The 18,129-nt window shown below is 40.5% G+C and overlaps 1 protein-coding gene across 8 annotated transcripts in view; it reads left to right on the top strand.

Annotated features, from left to right (window-relative positions):
* Baz2b (bromodomain adjacent to zinc finger domain 2B) overlaps nt 1-9,482 on the top strand; it is a 240,467-nt gene extending 230,985 nt beyond the window's left edge. For all 8 annotated transcript variants that reach the window (XM_036186395.1, XM_036186401.1, XM_036186402.1 and 5 more), the window contains 4 exons: nt 2,859-3,005; nt 6,904-7,169; nt 7,254-7,397; nt 8,020-9,482. In XM_036186395.1, the coding sequence (XP_036042288.1) occupies nt 2,859-3,005; nt 6,904-7,169; nt 7,254-7,397; nt 8,020-8,173 (711 nt within the window). In that variant the 3' untranslated portion in view covers nt 8,174-9,482. The remainder of the gene's footprint in view (nt 1-2,858; nt 3,006-6,903; nt 7,170-7,253; nt 7,398-8,019) is intronic.
* The last annotated feature ends 8,647 nt before the right edge of the window (nt 9,483-18,129 follow it).

Below are 18,129 nucleotides of genomic sequence, written 5' to 3'. Positions count from 1 at the left end.
TGAAAACATTGGAGTTTTACATTAAAATGAAATTTATACTTAATTTTTCTTATCCTCCTCTCATGGTCAGTTTTGTTATAAACTCAAACGCAGAAACCTCCAAACTGGCTGAGAAATGGTGGCATAATCCTTAAATCCCAGCAGTAAGGAGGCATACATAGGCAGGTGGATCTCTGTGAGTTCAGGGCCACCCTGGTCTATGCAAAGAAACCCTGTGTCACAAACAAACAAACAAACAAAACCCAAATTCTACCAAAACATGTTTATATACCTACTTCTCCTTCTCTCTCTCTCTCTCTCTCTCTCTCTCTCTCTCTCTCTCTCACACACACACACACACACACACACACACACACACACACACACACAAGGTTTCTCTATATAACAGTCCTGGCTATCCTGGAACTCGTTCTGTAGACCAGGCTGGTCTCTGTTTCTGGAATTAAAGGTGTGCACTACTACCGCTCAGCTCCCAGCTACTTGCTTCCTTTTTTTTTTTTTTTTTTTTTTTTCCCCCGAGACAGGGTAGCTTTGCGCCTTTCCTGGAACTCACTCTGTAGACCAGGCTGGCCTCGAACTCACAGAGATCCACCTGCCTCTGCCTCCCGAGTGCTGGGTCCGGCTTACTTGCTTCTTTTTTTGTTGTTGTGTTTTTGAGGCAGGTTCTCTCTGTAGACCAGGCTATCCTCAAACTCACAGTTCTACTGCCTGTGTCTCCAAGAATTAAAGTGAGAGCCAGGCACCATCACACCTGACCCCTTCTGCAACCTCAATTCCTTTCCGTTTTGAAATGCATTGACCTTTCTCATGTTACTAATGTGCTTGTTACCATCATTTACTATTACCACGCAGTCATTTTGGAAATAGTCACTGACATCATTTGTAGCTGCGCATATAGCTCAGCAGAGGAGTACTTGCCTAGCAAGCACAGTGCCATGGGTTCCTTTCTCAGCACTGCAGATGATGGTGATGCCATGGCTTGCTGTTGATAGATTAACAAGCATTTTGTGACCTTTGATTAGATAGATGTCAGTACCCATAATAATCCTCATATTAAATCCAAACAAAATGTTCAAGTGTTCATTACCTTTGAAAATACCATCTTAGCCAGATCGCAAGCTTACCAGGAGATTAGAAACTGCCAGTTTGCTTCCAGGTAATTCTCTGCATATTTTTTTGCTTTTGTAGCAAAGGAGTTAAAACAAAATTACAATCTCACACAGTAATTGTGAGCTGTTACTGGTTTGTTTGGTTTTTTTTTTTTTTTTTTTTGGTTTGTTTGTTTGTTTTTCAGTACTAGGAATTTGATATTGTTACTTTTTCTCTGGAAAGATAAGAAAATACTTCTTTTTAAATTGGACATGAGATGTCAAGCAGACTTTAGTATTTCTAGTGTTTTCCCAGTAAACAGAAAATTATGTTCATGAATCTTATTTTTAATATTGTTAAAGAGATTTAAACATAGTCTGGCACTTGCACATGTTGTCTCTGAATAAGTGTTTTTACAATAAAGGTTTTAAGGTAGAGTGTGGATTCAGTGAAATAGCATCTTAAGTTACTCTGTGGTGTGGGATTCAGAAAGCCCTTCTAATAGAAACTTATTTGGGGATTATTAGACTCTACTGCTTTTGTGCTTACATACATGACAATTATAATATTACATATATCTGATGTATTTAATAGACAGTTCTCATTATCTGTTCCCTTATATAGTATGTATCTCACATATTGATTATATTTTAAAACTACCTTTGTATATATATTAAGTTATATAAGATTACTGTAGTTTTTCCTAGGCTAGTGTATAACGTATTGAAGTTAAATAAAGCCATTTGAATTGTTGAACCATTCTTTCTCTAAGATTATAAAAACCTAACTTTAATGTAGATGAATTCCCATTTAAGTATTGTCACTTTTGAACTGTGATTGCACGGTAATTTCTCTTATGACCTGCCTGTGCCCTGAACTGCAGTGATGGTAGTACTCTCCGCTCTTGCAGCTGCCTTGGATGCTGTGGGGCTTTGCCTCTTTCCCTTTCTGAAATTGTTATACAAACTGTGTCTACCAGGGGATACTTGAAGTAATTCATGGTATTATACATTCTTCAATAAAGGAGAAATATTATTAGTTATAGAAAATAAATATGACCGTAAATTCTTTAATTTATTGTTTTCTTTCTTGGAGATAATTTTTAAGATGCATTTTCTGTATTTGTGGCAGAAATTTGACTTGGGTTGGTTTTCAGCGATCACTGTTTTGACACATTTTTTTAAGTTAGTCATATGGGTTGGGGATTTAGCTCAGTGGTAGAGCGCTTGCCTAGCAAGCGCAAGGCCCTGGGTTCAATCCCCAGCTAAAAAAAAAAAAAGGTTAGTCATAAATTATAGATGGATTGTGTACAATTAGGAATATCTTAATATATGTAATTACACTAAGACATTTCTGAATTTCGATATCAAGAGCTATTCTAACTCTTATTTCTTTCTCAGAATATCATAAGGACAATAAGATAAGCAAAAGATGAAACATTAAAAGCCCCATGTATTAGCTCTTCATTGCTTTGTGTGCTCTGGTGTCATGTGGATGACTTCATACATTGACGTGTACATGCTTCAACCTCTAGCTTTGTTCTATGCAGTGTATTTGAAGTGTGCATTTACCCAAAAAAAATTGCTCACCCATCATGTGGTCCCTATCTGTGTAATGAGAGATACATAGATGTTTGTGGCTATTACATATTTGTTATCAAGCGGAATGTTCATTATTAATAGAACCTGGGAACTATGGTTTGTTTAGTGTCCTGACAGCTAGTCCTCACAGCAGAGGACTAATTGTAAGCGATTTTCATGTGTTTGCAGTACTGCCAAATCTGCCGGAAGGGGGACAATGAGGAGCTACTCCTGCTCTGTGACGGCTGTGACAAAGGCTGCCACACCTACTGCCACAGGCCCAAGATTACGATGATTCCAGACGGGGACTGGTTTTGTCCAGCGTGCATCGCCAAGGTAAGAACAGTGGGAAACCAAGCTCTTTAAATTACCAGGGTCCTGTGCCTTGTCACAGTCTATAAAATTCACCTTTTTTAAACAGTCTATTAATTATTAATGCATTCACAAAGTTGTGCAACTTGACTACTATTAAATTCCAGAACATTTTCATAATACCAAAAGCCTTTTTACAGATATACAATGTATCTGCCATCTTCTTTTGCCTAAAATACTTAGGAAGTTCATGTTCTAGCAATGTTCAGTACTTTTGTTATAGTCAAATAATACTATATTATATAGACTTACTACATTTTGCTTATTCAGTCATCAGGTCATAAACATCTGAGTTGTTTCTACCTTCCAGATATTGTTCATGGACCAGTTTTTATAAGAACTCTATTTGGTTCTCTTGGATATGTGACTTGGAAGAGAATGTCTAGTCAAATGATAATGAACACTTATATTTTTAGTCATTTTCCAGGCACATTTAAAGTAGAAACCTGTGAACCAAATTATGAAAGGAGTAATAGGCTAGGCAGTGGTGGCACACGCCTGTAATCCCAGCACTCAGGAGGCAGAGGCAGGTGGATCTCTCTGAGTTCCAGGCCAGCCTGGTCTACAGAGTGAGTTCCAGGAGAGGCCCCAAAGCTACACAGAGAAACCCTGTCTCAGGAAGAGAGAGACGTGAGGAGAGGGAGGGAGGGAGGGAGAAATAGAAATATAATAAATTAAGAAATGACTTGGCTGTGATGACAAATACACCTATAATCCCAGCACTCTGGAGCCATCGACAGGAAAATGAGGAACTTGGGACCACTCTGAGCTTACATAAATAGACCTTGTCTCAGTAAAAGAAGGGTTAAGGACTTAGCTTTTGTGTCATTTCCAAGGCCCTAAGTTCAGTCCTTAGCACCACAATAAAATAGGAAGGAAGAAATTTAGTTGTAGGATTAAACGGTAAGGACCTTTAAGAAGTGTGTAGAGATCAGTGTTTATTGAAGACCTGACTCTTCGGTAGGTATTCCTTACATCTGACAGTCTTCTAACTTTATACTTGACCGAGTGCTTGCCAGTGCTTAACCCCTGTTTATGAGCTCAGTTCGAAACTTTCATTTCCCAGGTTCCTCCTCCTGTCACTCCAGTGGTCCTCTGTTCTACCCAGGACCTTCAATTACAATCACTGTTTCCTTCCCTATGACTTAACGTATCAGTCGTCCGTCATTAGAATGACACATTCATGTTAGGTCCTTTGCCTCTCTAGTATGTTATTTACTTATCCCTTCATTATGGTTGTTCCAACCTTCTGTTCTGTGCCTTTCTCTTTGTATCCATATGTGGCTGTGAACAGTGTCCTGCCCTTTAACTTCCAAACATGAATTGGAATTAGTCATGCATGGTGATTTATTTCCAGTCAGTCCCTTCCATCCTTCGTCTAGTTACTGGACTCTGAGTCCACTGAGAAAGGCTTCAGAGTCTGTGTATCTGCAGTATCAAGTGAGTAACGTAGCATTCACTGAAGGACACTCACCGTTCTGTAACCAGAGAGTCTTTTTTCCATTTCGTTGTATGTTTTCTTGGTGCAATATTATTAATTGTTTAGGAAATGATCCTAAGTCAGAAAAAAAACAAACAAAAAAAAACTGTGCCATGCAATTTACTAGTTCAAATAGAAACTTCACCCATCCTTCTTGAAATGTTACTACATTTTTATTTTTATTTGTTCATTTATTCTTTGATTTAGGATCTAAGTCTGTAGTCTAAGCAAGTCTGGGATTCACTTAATAGCCCAGGCTGGCCTCAGACTCAAGGTAGTCCTCCTGCATCAGCCTCCTAAGTACTAAAATCATAGGTTCGAGCGACTCTGCCCGGTTTGAAATTGCAGAGCTGTCTACCTTAGTCATCATTAATGGATTTTTTATTGTTAGGCCTTTCTTTTTTAAAGGGATATCTGATTGTTTAAGTTCAGTGTATTAAGAACACTCAAAAGGAAACTAAGTAGGGAAAAGACTTAATTAAGCATTTAAATTACTTCAGTTCATGACAGAGAGTAGTGATTCTTCAGTAATCTGTGGCAAAGTATATTTGCACATTTTTTTTCATTTTAGTGAATTGAGTTAAAATACCTCCTTAACTTTTCTCACAACCTGTCAACAGTGTAGTGGGGTAGAGAACCAAATAATTTTAACTCTTTAAGCACATTTTAATAATATCACTGGTCGAGGTAAATTTATCCTCAATGAAATTGCTTTAAAATACTCCAAAAAAAAAAATGTTTGCAGTCAGCTAAGTTATTATCAGAGCGGTCATATCATTCTGCAGACTTCTGGGCAGGGGGTAGTTTTGTGAAAGACATTAGAACGTGCCATTTGAAATATTAAGGCAACAGCTCTATCTATAACATTACATGTATCTTTTATGACATATCATATATAGCATAACCTTCAATCCTCAGAAGAGGCATTTCCCTTTTCTGAACATGAGGCTCAGGACCTTCCTGGAGTCTGGTCAGCTGTGTCAGTCTTGCTGAGCACATAGCTGACCTCCATAGATATGTGGCTGCTTTTATTTTACAAAGAGAAAACAGACCACTTTGAGAGTTTAGCCCAACATGCCTTATTCAGTAAATGGAGCAACACTTTCGTTTAAGACATTTGGTATTTTATTTTACTTCGTTTTTCTCAGAAAGAGACATTTTTCCCCCGTCTTTCTCTGTGCTTTGAACCACAACTTGTGAAATTCTTCTCATCATTGGATACTTTAAAAATCTAATTTTCCACCTGGTGCTTCTTGAGCTCATTTTCCTGTTTGTTCTGGCTTTCTAGTTCCTCTTCATCGTTACCATTAGTAACCTCCGTGGTTTCATTTACCGACATGTTCGTTCCTAGTTGTGCTGGGCTCTGAAAAAGAGCCCTGTGCCCTCCCCTGGTTAGCCCTCCTTTGGTTAGCCCCTCCCCTGGTTAGCCCCTCCCCTGGTTAGCTCCTCCCCTGGTTAGCCCTCCCCTGGTTAGCCCTCCCCTGATTAGCCCTCCCCTGGTTAGCCCCTCCCCTGGTTAGCCCTCCCCTGGTTAGCCGTCCCCTGGTTAGCCCTCCCCTGGTTAGCCGTCCCCTGGTTAGCCCTCCCCTGGTTAACCCTCCCTTGGTTAACTCCTCACCTGGTTAGCTCCTCACCTGGTTAGCCCTCCTTTGGTTAGCCCCTCACCTGGTTAGCCCTACTTTGGTTAGCCCCTCCCTTGGTTAGCCCTCCCCTGGTTAGCCCTTCACCTGGTTAACTCCTCACTTGCTTAGCAGCCTAGGCTACAAGAATACTGGCAATCAGTTCTACACTGTGGAGCTCCATCTCCAGTTTTAAGAATTTTTCTTTTTTTTATTTATTTATATTTTTTGAAACATAATTTCTCTGTGAGCTGTCCTGGAACTCACTCTGTAGACCAGGCTGGCCTGAGCTCACAGAGATCTGCCTACCTCTGCCTCCTATGTGCTGGGATTTAAGGCGTGCGCCACTGTCACCCGGTTTTAAGAATTTTTTAAATAGATTATTTTCTCTATGCTTTTTTTGGCTTTTCAAGACAGGGTTTCTCTGTGTAGTTTTGGTGCCTGTCCTGGATCTTGCTCTGTAACCCAGGCTCGCCTCGAACTCATAGAAATCCACCTGCCTCTGCCTCCTGAATGCTGGGATTAAAGGCACCCGGCCAGTTTTGAGAATTTTTAAAATAGATTGTTTTTCCCATGCTTTATTAGGTGTTACTCATATTATAGGAGAAGAAATTCCCAGATCTCTGTAAAAGAATAGAATTATCAATCTTCTAATGCAGAGTTAGTATTTCTTGTTGATCCTACCAAACATTTATGATTAACATAATAGAAAGTCTGTGAACAGTTGTTTTCTTATACCCTATCTACCTTTTTTTAATTAAAGGCAAGTGGTCAAACTATAAAAATAAAAAAAATTCATGTCAAAGGAAAAAAGACAAATGAGCCCAAGAAAAGCAAGAGAGGGAATGTCGCTGGGGACACGGAGGATGAAGACTCCACCTCCACCAGCAGCTCGCTCAGACGAGGAAGCAAAGAGTTCAAGAAACGGAAACTGGAGGAGAACCCTGCCGGCACCTTCTCCAAAGGGGAAAGTGCCGCTTCTGTTAAGAAGCCCAAAAGAGACGACGCCAAAGACCTGACTCTCTGCGGGTAGCTTTTCTTTCCTTCAGTTTTTAGACTTAATTTGGGGGACTCCAAGGCATAGGTACTGATCTCAAACATTATTTTCTTTAGTATGATCCTGACTGAGATGGAAACTCATGAGGATGCCTGGCCTTTCCTACTTCCTGTAAACTTGAAACTTGTACCTGGCTATAAGAAAGTCATCAAGAAGCCTATGGATTTTTCTACAATCAGAGAAAAACTAAACAATGGACAGTAAGTAAATAACTTCTGTACAGCAAATAGTGAGTATTGATATGGAAGGTTGAGCGTGGTGACGTGGCGTGAAGTATTTGTGGAGGTTGTGGAAGCACACCTACTGTCGTGTGTAAGAAATGTTTCCACACTTGACTGTAACACTTTTGAATGAGGGTCCTAGGGTAGCCGGAGGGTTAGGAAAGTGGTAGGGTTGGAAACACCTCCAGTAGAACGGTAAGAAGTCACACAGGACATGGGATGTGGAAAACACGGGGCCGGTGAAAACATCTTCCTGGCTTTGTTGCTGTTTTTGCATCAAGATAAGGTCTTACTCTGTAGCCAAGGCTGGCCTTAAACTTGCAATTCTCCTGTCTTCACCAACCAGGTACTGAGAATATAGTTATGTGGTACCATGCCTGTTGGAGAAAATACCTTAGTTTTGTGACTTCTTCTGCTGAACATCTTTGACCCAGTGTTACAGAGCACAGTGAATGTTTCCAAATGTTGTTTCCATAAGGGGATTTAGATGTGATCAAGTGCAGTTACCCAGATCTCACAAACTTCCCTTTCCCATCCTCTCAGTCTGTGTGTACAAGTCCAAATCCGCGAAAGCAGCCTGTAATGGTGTGTTTCCTTTCAGGTACACCAGCTTTGAAACCTTTGCTCTAGATGTCAGGCTGGTGTTTGACAACTGTGAAACATTTAACGAAGATGACTCCGACATAGGCAGAGCTGGCCACAGTATGAGAAAGTACTTTGAAAAAAAGTGGACAGATACCTTCAAAGTGAGCTGAAGTTGTAATCTCCTTTTCCTCTTGTCCTTTTAAACAAGGACAAACAAGACCAGCAATGTGAACTGCATTTACACAGATGTGCAAGGCACATACATATTAACTTTTTTCCTTGAAATAAGTATATATATACATATATATATTTAAAAAAAAGATGAGAAGGATGATACCGTTTTTAGAGGCTTCACTCCTACAGCCAAGACCGTCGGTCACTGGTTTGTGTGATTTATCAGCTAACTTAGGTAGAACAGGGAAGCACACCCAAAGACTGTTGAGAGGAAGGGTGTTCTAGTGCAATAGCTAGTGAACTCATCCAAGCGCACTGAATAGCCAACACCAGAGCTCTAACGTGGGAAATGGTTCTCCTTTCCCTCTCAATAAATATCTATTTTTCATTTTTTTACTTTGTAGTTTATTTTTTAGTGAATGTATTTAATTTTATGAATTATTTATGATTAAACCACATCCAGAATCTTCGTTTTCTGTGAAAAGGAAGAACTAGAAAATTGCTTTAAATCTTGAAAATACAACAAGGAATGTTTTAAAATAGAAAACAAAGCCAAGTGAAACTGTTTACACTGATGTGCTCTGAAGGCACCAAAAATAAACTTTACTGTAGAGTCACAAGTACATTTATATATATATATATATATGTTGCGCATCACTTGTGTAGTTAAATTGTATTTCAAGCCAGTGGAAATTGATGTGTATATATTGTTCATTATTGTTTATATTGAGTCTTGTTTTAATATGTATTATGTGTATATATTGTTTGGAGACATTATTGTTTAAGCCTTAGAAGGACTGTAGCATTTTATCTGAGTCTGAAGTAATTACAGCTATACAGCTTGTACAGTAATTATCCTCTGCCAACACTGTGGCGTCTCCCTAATCTTGGTAGTGCCTGCCTTTGAAACAGGGTGGAGGGGATAGTAGTTTTCCATTTTTCTATTTTGTTATATAATTTTAAGCCACCAGGGCCTAAATTAAAGTATAATCATTTGTATCCATGTTAAATAAAATCGTGACGATTTCCTACACACACAGTATTTTTTCATAGAGACACTTCCTTCCCATCTGCCTTGCCTCAGAAATAAATTTAAAAGACATTTGTAACCACTGTGTTTTATCTACTGTGTGTTGTGGCCTGTTGGAGGCAAATAGATGAGAGTTTTTTTGTACCTATGTAAAAGTACTTGAAGTTTTATTTAAAATAAAATGTTGTGGAAAAGGTAGTATTCTTTTTTAGGGTGTTATTTTTCACTACTCTGTGTGGCACGGACACAATAAAAGAGTTTACAAAGCAGGTAAACTCTTTGTTGTTGTTGTTGTTTTTCTTAATGTACCTGAACATGCATTCTGTTAAAAGGCGGTTAATTGAAATTTTATTTTTGCAGTCTGAGCAGTGTGTGTGGTGACTCAGAGAGCTGTAGGCTGAGTGCAAAGCCTGGGTTAAAATCACGTCTCTGACCTCATTTTGTTTCCTATTTTCAATATGAAAGCATTAGGATACTGTGATGTGAGAGATACCTGTTTATAGATGCATAATCCAACTGTCATAACAAAAGTTAATGGTATAAATTAAGCCGTGAGATTCAGAGTTAAAAGTTTTGGTGAGCCAAAGCTAAACAGAGTAGAAAGCCACTGGTGAGCAGGGCAGGACTGGGAGAGAACTCCAGTCAGGTTGCTCGGGCCTGAGGATCCTTAGATCCCCAGCCCCCACATGAAAGCCAGGCCCAGTATAAGCCTCTGGAAGCACCTGTAACCCTAACAGCCTGAAACACTAACTGCAAGGTGATGTCAGAAGGATCTCAGGGGCTTGCCGAGCAGCCAGCAGCTCCAGATTTGGTAAGAGACTCAACAAGTAGGATAGATGGCTTTAATAAAGAGACTTACCGTCAATCTCCTATACCCTCCTCGGACAGCGTGAAATGAGTAGGTGCACCCACAAAGACACATGCATACCCTACACACACACACACACTAATAAAAGGCTGGATTTGGTGGTGCACACCTTTAACGTCAGCACTCGGGAGGTAGAAGCAAGGTGGATGGTTGTAGGTGAGGCACAGAGAGAGGCAGTGAGGAGGAGGAAAGGAGGGAGGAAACAAGATAGAGAAAAGAGAAAAGATAAGCCCACAGGCAAGAGAGGAGAGAAACCAACCAGGCCAGACCCCTGTTTACAGACCTGGGAAGGGTGAGAGGGGATAATGGCAGCTGAATGGCTTTGTTCGTGGTGGGCAGACTTTTTTTGTTTTTTTGAAGGCAGGTGTTGGTGGGGTTAGGTGGTTTTATTTTTTGGTTAGTTGGTTTGGTTTTGTTGTTTGTTATTTTGTTTTGTTCTTTGAGACAAGGTTTCTCTGTGCAACAGACCTGCCTATCCTGGAACTTGCTTTGTAGACCAGGCTAACCTTGATCTCACTGAGCTCTGCCTGCTTCTGCCTCCCAAGTGCTGGGATTAAAGGCGTGCACCACTACAGCCTGGCTATAGGTAGATGTTTTACTGCTGAGCTGTGTCCATACCCACTGCTTTTCATAGTGAAGGAAAAATTAAAATTTCCCAAGAAAATAATGCTTGTTTAAAAATCCTGAGCTGTAAGTACTTTCTAGAATCTCTAATTTGTTTGTAGAGTTCTCTGTGAACATAAGCTGGCACATAAATATGTCTGTTTCTGTTTAGCAGATATTGCAACACTACCCTTAGGGAGTTTGATCAAAAATATCCATGTGGAAAGAAAGTGATGTGCTGGGCAGGAGGGGCTGTCTGGGGAGCTTCGCTCCCAGGGGTTTTTGCTGCAGGTTAATCTGTATGAGATAACATTACTGCCAGTGTCTAGGACTCTCATAAATAAGAAAATACTTAAATCTGTATGAATTAAAACAACTTCCTCCAAGCAACCATTTTCTCTCTAAAAATACAACATTGGAACACGGAGGCACACACCTGTAACCCTAATACTCAGTGCCAAGGCAGGATTGTGACTTGGAGGCCAGCTTCAGCTGCATTTGGAGACTCAGAAATGAACAAGTAGAAAAATAAGTCTCCTTGGAAAAAGGAAAGTTTGACAACTATTGTCTGCCTTGGACTGGTGTCTTCTTGTTGTAACTAGGCAGAGGGAGCCACCAAAGTGGAGTGGGTGATATCCTGGAAGAGCTGCTGCCAGGGGTACCTTTAGGTGTGTGCTTCTTGTGTAAGTGACCCAGAACACTCACACACTGCACCATCTCAGTAAAACCATCTTTATTGTTTTTCTCGGATAAAAACCAATGACCCTCCCCCAGTACTGCCCTACACACAGCACACTTCAGTAAGACATGTTAGGATTTAACTCTGACCTTTTCTCAGCACTAAATGTCCTGTACATTTTAAGCAAGTAGTCCAGTTTCAGCTAGTCACCCAAATAAGTAGTCCTAGAGTTGCTAAGAGTGAAGGTTAAGGGGGTGAGATTTGATAGGTCCACCTCAAACTCAAGGACATGACTGCATATACAAACTGACCTTTTCCTTTTTGACACCCATATAAAAAGTTCTGCAAACACTAAATTTACTCAGGGTTATGAAGGATCAGTTTTGATTTTGATGTAAGCCATGTCCTCTTGCCTCAACCTCCAAGGTTGGGATTACAGTTTTGAGCCACCACACCTAACTTTGTTATGTTAATGGACCCACTCGTTTCTGTTGTTGCCCAGACCTTCTACCCCACATCCTTGCAGAAACTCCCAGTATACCTACCCTTTAGTCTTCTCCCAGTGAGGAAACCGGAGGGGGGGGGGGTTCATTTGTTTACTATATGCATTTAATTTCTAGGCTACTTTTCTCCAAATTATTTACATTGTAAAGATCTCCATTTGAGATTTGTGAGGTGAGGAGATAAGGAAGGTGCTCTACAAGTAATGAACTTCCTCTTTGATATACAGCGGAGGGAAAGGTGTAGAGCCCTCCGTGCTAAGAATTGCATCCCACGATCTCTTGATTTGGTTGGACCACATTACAACGCTCCCAGGAGAAGGGGGTTTCATCCTCGACCAAGGTGATTCATTCTCATTTCATGGCCTACTTTTCACATTGTTCTTACAAATCTCTTTGTTTTCCATAGCTTACTATTTCCTCTCTTGATCCTCTACCCATTGTGTATAACCACTTTGTAATGTCTTTCTAGCCATTTTTATGCACTTAGCAATATATGTATCTTCAAAAATACATCATATGACATATACATATATTTATACAACTTTAAAACCTACCAGTTAGATTCTGTAACTCTTAGTATTTTTTGATGTTTCTGTTACTTCTGACTTGAAAGTATCTTTTGATCACTGAAAGGTATTCCATCACAGGTAACCCAAGTTTTACTAATACATTCCTTTAGGAGTAAAAACCTACACTGTCTGCAGCTCTCTTTTTCTGTCCAAATAAGACCGCTGGGGTTGGTAATACAGGACCCATTGTCCAAGCTGATCCCAAGCATTCCCTGCCTTGTGGTTTCATGTCCACATAAAATCCCCTCCCATGACGGTAGTCTTTATAACAAACATTATATGGAACAGCACCAGAAGAATTCCCTAACCAAGTTATAAAATCCATTCCTGCTTCTACCTTGGATCATTTGCTCTGGGGCAGCCCTGTGAAACTTTGAAGATACTGATCCCACAACCCAAGTGAAGTTCCAGCCAGTGTCCTGAGAACCGCTTGAGAGAACTTCCTACCTATGCTACATTTGAACTCATGACCCACATCAACTCTGACACAATGTTTTGTTTGTTTTCAGTTAAGTAGTTCATTGTATTCTGTTGGGGTAATCAGAAAAACAGGAGGGACCTATATACAATCAATTAATTGGAACTGATTCATTCATGCATATGGAAGGTGACAAGTCCTTTGGAGTTTATTCCTAAGGTTGGCAGTTTGTCATAGAAGCAGTTAGGAGGTAATGTCCCTGCTAGAAGGCTTTGAGACAGGAAATGCTGTCTCACTAGAGATGAGGTCATCTCTTTGTTCTGTTCAAACATCAATTGATTAGATGACATTCACCCACATTTTGAACATCTATTTGGTATAGTGATCTAAATGTTAATAACATAAAAAAAAAAAAACTCTTAAAAAAAGAACCAGAATATTTTTGGTCAGATATTTGGAGCATCATCACATTGACAGATGAAGTTAATCTATATCCAGCCTACAGACCTGTTCTTTGAGGGTATATCCAAGTTTTGTGAAGATTAAATGTTAAACCAACATTGGGCTCCTTCTCAATAAGTTCATGGAATTCTGTATTAATAAGTACTTACATGATTCCTTATATACTTACCTACTGTATTTTTTTTTATTTTTTAAAATTATATCATTTCTCTTTCTCCCTTCTTCCCCTGCCATGTCTAACCCCCACTTTCAAATTGGCAGCCTCCTCTTTACCTGTTGTTGTTACATATACATATAAATGAATAAACATAAATACAATCTGCCAAATACATTTAGTGTCACTTGTATTATATATCTTCATGGCTGATCGGTCATCTGGCTCATCCTTGGGAAAGAATCATTTTTCCTCTCTCTCAGCAGATGTTAATTGTAGTTATTCATCCGGAGCCTCATGACATTTTCTCCATCTCTATTGGGAGATCAACTTGAACTGTCTAGATCTTATGTTGAGACTTTGGCTGTGTTGTGGAGATTCCGTGGGCCTAGCTTCCCTGTTATAGCTAAGAGGGCTAAGAGGTACATTCTCACAACAACTGGTTAGTTCTCTGGGTTTTAAAAATCTTTCTGACCCTTTTTACAAGACGCTCCTCAAGCCTCAGTGCTAGGTTATGTTTTCCTTTTAGCAATTTGGGCTGGGCAGCCTGCAGTCAGTTCTCTTGTGGTTTGACTAGTTGTGGTTCTCTGTAATGGTCTCCTGCTGCTACAAAAAGAAACTGTTTTGATGAGACCTGAGAGCTACACTCATGCTGGGCCAGAGCACAGGATGTCCCTTTCAGGCTGAGCCTGAGGGACAGCTGGAGAAGCTTCTAATGTTTGTTACTCACTTTAAGTATTTTGTTACATTGCAATACATAACTAATACTATGTTAAAAATTTCTCTGGGACTGATTCCTATGGGAGAATCCCCAAGTTGTGTGTGCATGCTTCCCACAGCCTTGCCACACTGCTCTGTGGGTGATGAACACTCCAGTGTGCTCTCCTTCCAGCCATGGAAGAGAACGGCAGTCTTGCCTTCAAACCAATCATTAATATTTGGATAAATTTCACTAGTAGACTGCCACAGATGTTGAGTTTTGAAATAAGGCTGGTTTTCTGATCATCTGAGCGCCTCTAATACTGGCTTCTTCTCTCACAACTTTTGTCCAATGCAGTAAGCAAATCTAACCATCCGCTCCTTTTAGAACTATGGAAACTGCCTCTGATGGCTTCTTCAGCCAGGCATGCTCAGCATGCAGAGTTCTGGCTAGGTGATGAGGCTGGCATTGCTAAGAATATGCCCAGGTTCATGGGAAGGACGGAGAAGTGATAGGTGTTAAGAGTTCTAAGTTACAATAATAAAAGTAGCATCCGGAAGTATGCTGGGGACAGCATCCACTTACAGCATCACCTTTGGGAGAGAATTCTGTACTTTAGTATTTAAACCTAGGGGAGCCGGTGATAGACTTGATAGTTGGTGCCCTTTGACTTCTGTCCACCATGTAGATTGTTTGCCTCCCTGAATGCCTAAAGAAAAGAGTAAGGAAGACACCAGCTGTTGGCCTCTGGCCTCCATACATGCACAGCTGTGCTCATGTACATGCCAAATGCATTTCTCAGATATGTCCCCATTAATTTTCCTGATTATTTCAAATATCTCAATGCTCTTTTCCGCCAAAATACTGCAAGAATTATGTGAGTTCTTGATGGCACGATGAAATGGTATCAAGATGGTAACTTTTGTAAGAGATGAACACATTTGGAATAAAAAATCTGAAGGAATGAAAACAAACTTTGCTCTTCATACCTGAGGAAAGAGCTGGGACTAACGTTAGGCCCAGGCTGTAAACAATGCATTGGAACCAAAGGAAGTCTTTTCATCAGGCTACAAGCAGGGTAAGACTAATTTCTGAGGACCAATGAAGAAAACTGGCCTGGGTAACCAGGCCTCTACTCAAAGACACTGCCTAAAGAGAGCACAGAAATGGCCGTGTTCCGCTGAGCAGAGAGGCATCAAAATTCTAAGAGTACCGGGGGCATGGTCATGGATGCCCATAATCCCACCACTGGGTTGGCCGAGACAGGAAGATTACAACTTCAAGGCCAAGTGACTACATACTGGAAACTTTGAGAGCATATTTGCGTCTTTGTTCAGAATTAGCACACCAATGAAGTTACACAGAGGAAGTGTTAGTGTGTGTAGAGCACTGAGCTAAGTATTTTATGGGTGCTTATTCAGACAGTCAAGCATCTCCAAGTGAATACAACCGTTACCGAGCTGTGAAGCCGCCATGAAGGGGGTGGCTGCTTAGCAAAAGTGGATAGACTCTGCAGACTCACCAACTTTCTTCTAGGCCTGGAGATTATTTTATCAAGGCCTAAGAGTCAATGAGACTCATGGTTGCTACCTCATTCACAAAACCATAAGACAGACTATCAACTAGATCACAGTGGGAGGGATTCTTTTCCAGTGACTAGGGGACCATGGCCAGGGTTCCAGTGTCATGAGACCTGGGAAGAGGATGAGTCACCTGAAAGATGATCTGTGCACCCAAGTCAGCATAAAGAAGCTGTGATGGAAGTGAGGACAGGTGAACCAGCCCTTCACCGTGAGATAGCCAGCCACAATGAAACCTTCCAGAAACTGGGCCCTTCTTGCACAATGCGTATTTAACAGCCCATTTTGCCCTTCAATCTGTTGTTTCGTTCCATGGAGCTGTGACTGAGGAACAGAAATACGCCCACTTTCATGATGATTATGTTTTCTTATTCTGCCTCTTTAAAATCCTGTCTAGCCATTTGAGTGCAGTTATGGATCATTGCAGAGCTCACTATGAGTCAAGTGTTCATTGACATGCTCTGGGTGTACATGCAGACGTTCTTGCTAATGTTTGTGGATTTAATTGTCTTTTCAAAGTATCTATGGGCAGTGAAGTGGGGATACACATTGTCTACAATTCGAAGGAGTGTTACCTCTTTTTTTTTTTTTTTTTTTTTGGTTTTTCGAGACAGGGTTTCTCTGTGTAGCGTTTCGCCTTTTCTGGATCTCGCTCTGTAGACCAGGCTGGCCTCGAACTCACAAAGATCCACCTGCCTCTACCTCCAAGTGCTGGGATTAAAGATGTGCACCACCACCGCCCAGCGTGAAGTGTTTCCTCTTTTATCTTACACTGTTCCTCTAGAGATTGTGTCATACCTATTTATAGACCTATCATTAATATAGCATTTGATATATTAAAGATACCAATGAAACTTTGCCTATAAGGCCTTCTTCTCAAGGAGGTGCTCAGCCTTTGAGTGCACCCTGAGAGCAGTGCTGAAATGGGGCCTCTCCATACCATGTAGATTCAGCTTTATTGAGACAAATGCTTGGCTTTTTAAAACATTTGCTTGGAAAAGTCCACCTTTAATTTTTTGGAGACAGAGTCTCATTATGTTTCCTAAGGTGCCCTATTAACTAGAACTTCTGACAGTCCTGATTCAGTCTCCCCAGTGCTGGGATTGTAGGTGTGATACCTGGCCAAAAAGCTTAGCTCTTATTTGTATAGATAGCTTGGACAGTGTCTCATGAATTTTGTAATCATACTACTTTGTAATCGTAATTTTGACTTAACAATGTTTGAATTGAATACATCTGCCTCCGGGAATTTGTTGAAGAGGCTTGTGTCTATAGTAAGGGTTCTAATGAGAGTTTTGCAGTGAGTTCAATAGTTGAAAATGAATAGGTTAATACAGAATGAGACTTTAAGGAAATGCTCCAGATTGCTTCTCTCCGCTCTCTAATGCTGACCACATTCCCCTGAAAGCAAGCAGTGCTAGCTGGTAGTCATCAATGCCATGAAACCATAGACTCAGTTTTCCATCACCCTGTGTTCATTCCTATTTCCTGGTCGTGAATAGAGCCATGTGATAGGCTAACTCTGGTCTAAGAGTTTTGAATGCAAGTACAGGTATTTACTGTAGATGGCTTGTTAGATGTGTTCACACAAATTTGCACTGCTGGTGAAGGGTCTAATTGCTCCTTGTGGCACAGCAATTATTAGTGTCCATATGACTTCTTTTATTCTGACCAGCTACAATCAATGCAGTTCTTGAAGCCTCATAATGGACATGAAGTATGAGCAGGAATATACTCCTGTTGTTCTACATGGCTGAGATAGTAGGTCCTACTGTATGTAACTGCATCATACCCCTAGGGCAGTACTCAAGCTGTGGGTTGTGAGCTCTCTGTGGGTCAAATGACCCTTTCATAGGGATCACTTAAAACCATCAGAAAACATGGATATTTACATTATAATTCATAACAGCAAAATTACACTTATGAAGTAGCAACAAAAATAATTTTAGGGCTGGGCATCACCACAATGTGAGGACCTAAATTAAAAGGGTCACATCATTAGGAAGGTTAAAAATCAGTAGGCCCAGGTTTCCTAACATACTGGCTAGCAAGCCACTGGATTAGAAGGAAACAGAATAATCCTGGTAGGACTTCTCATCCTGTTCCTCTAATCCCGTCAATTATCTGGATGTTGTAGCTCACACCTATGATCTCAACATTCTGGAGGCTGAGACAGGAAGATTGCCTTGAGTTTGAGGTCAGACAGACAGGGATATATAGCAAGAGCCTCACTCAAAAAACAAAAAAATCTCATTGAAGAATGGCACCTAAAAAGAAGGAGAATTTACAATAGAGGCTCTGAGTGGAAGATGAGACTTTTTGAGAAGTTAGTAGGTGACACAGCAGAAATCTACCATGAAAGCAAAACCAAACATTTTGCCCCAGG

This window comes from Onychomys torridus, chromosome 4 (assembly GCF_903995425.1).
Source record: "Onychomys torridus chromosome 4, mOncTor1.1, whole genome shotgun sequence".
Classification (NCBI taxonomy): domain Eukaryota; kingdom Metazoa; phylum Chordata; class Mammalia; order Rodentia; family Cricetidae; genus Onychomys; species Onychomys torridus.
Note: the sequence above shows the minus strand (reverse complement) of the source record. Positions and strands in the feature narration are given on the sequence as shown.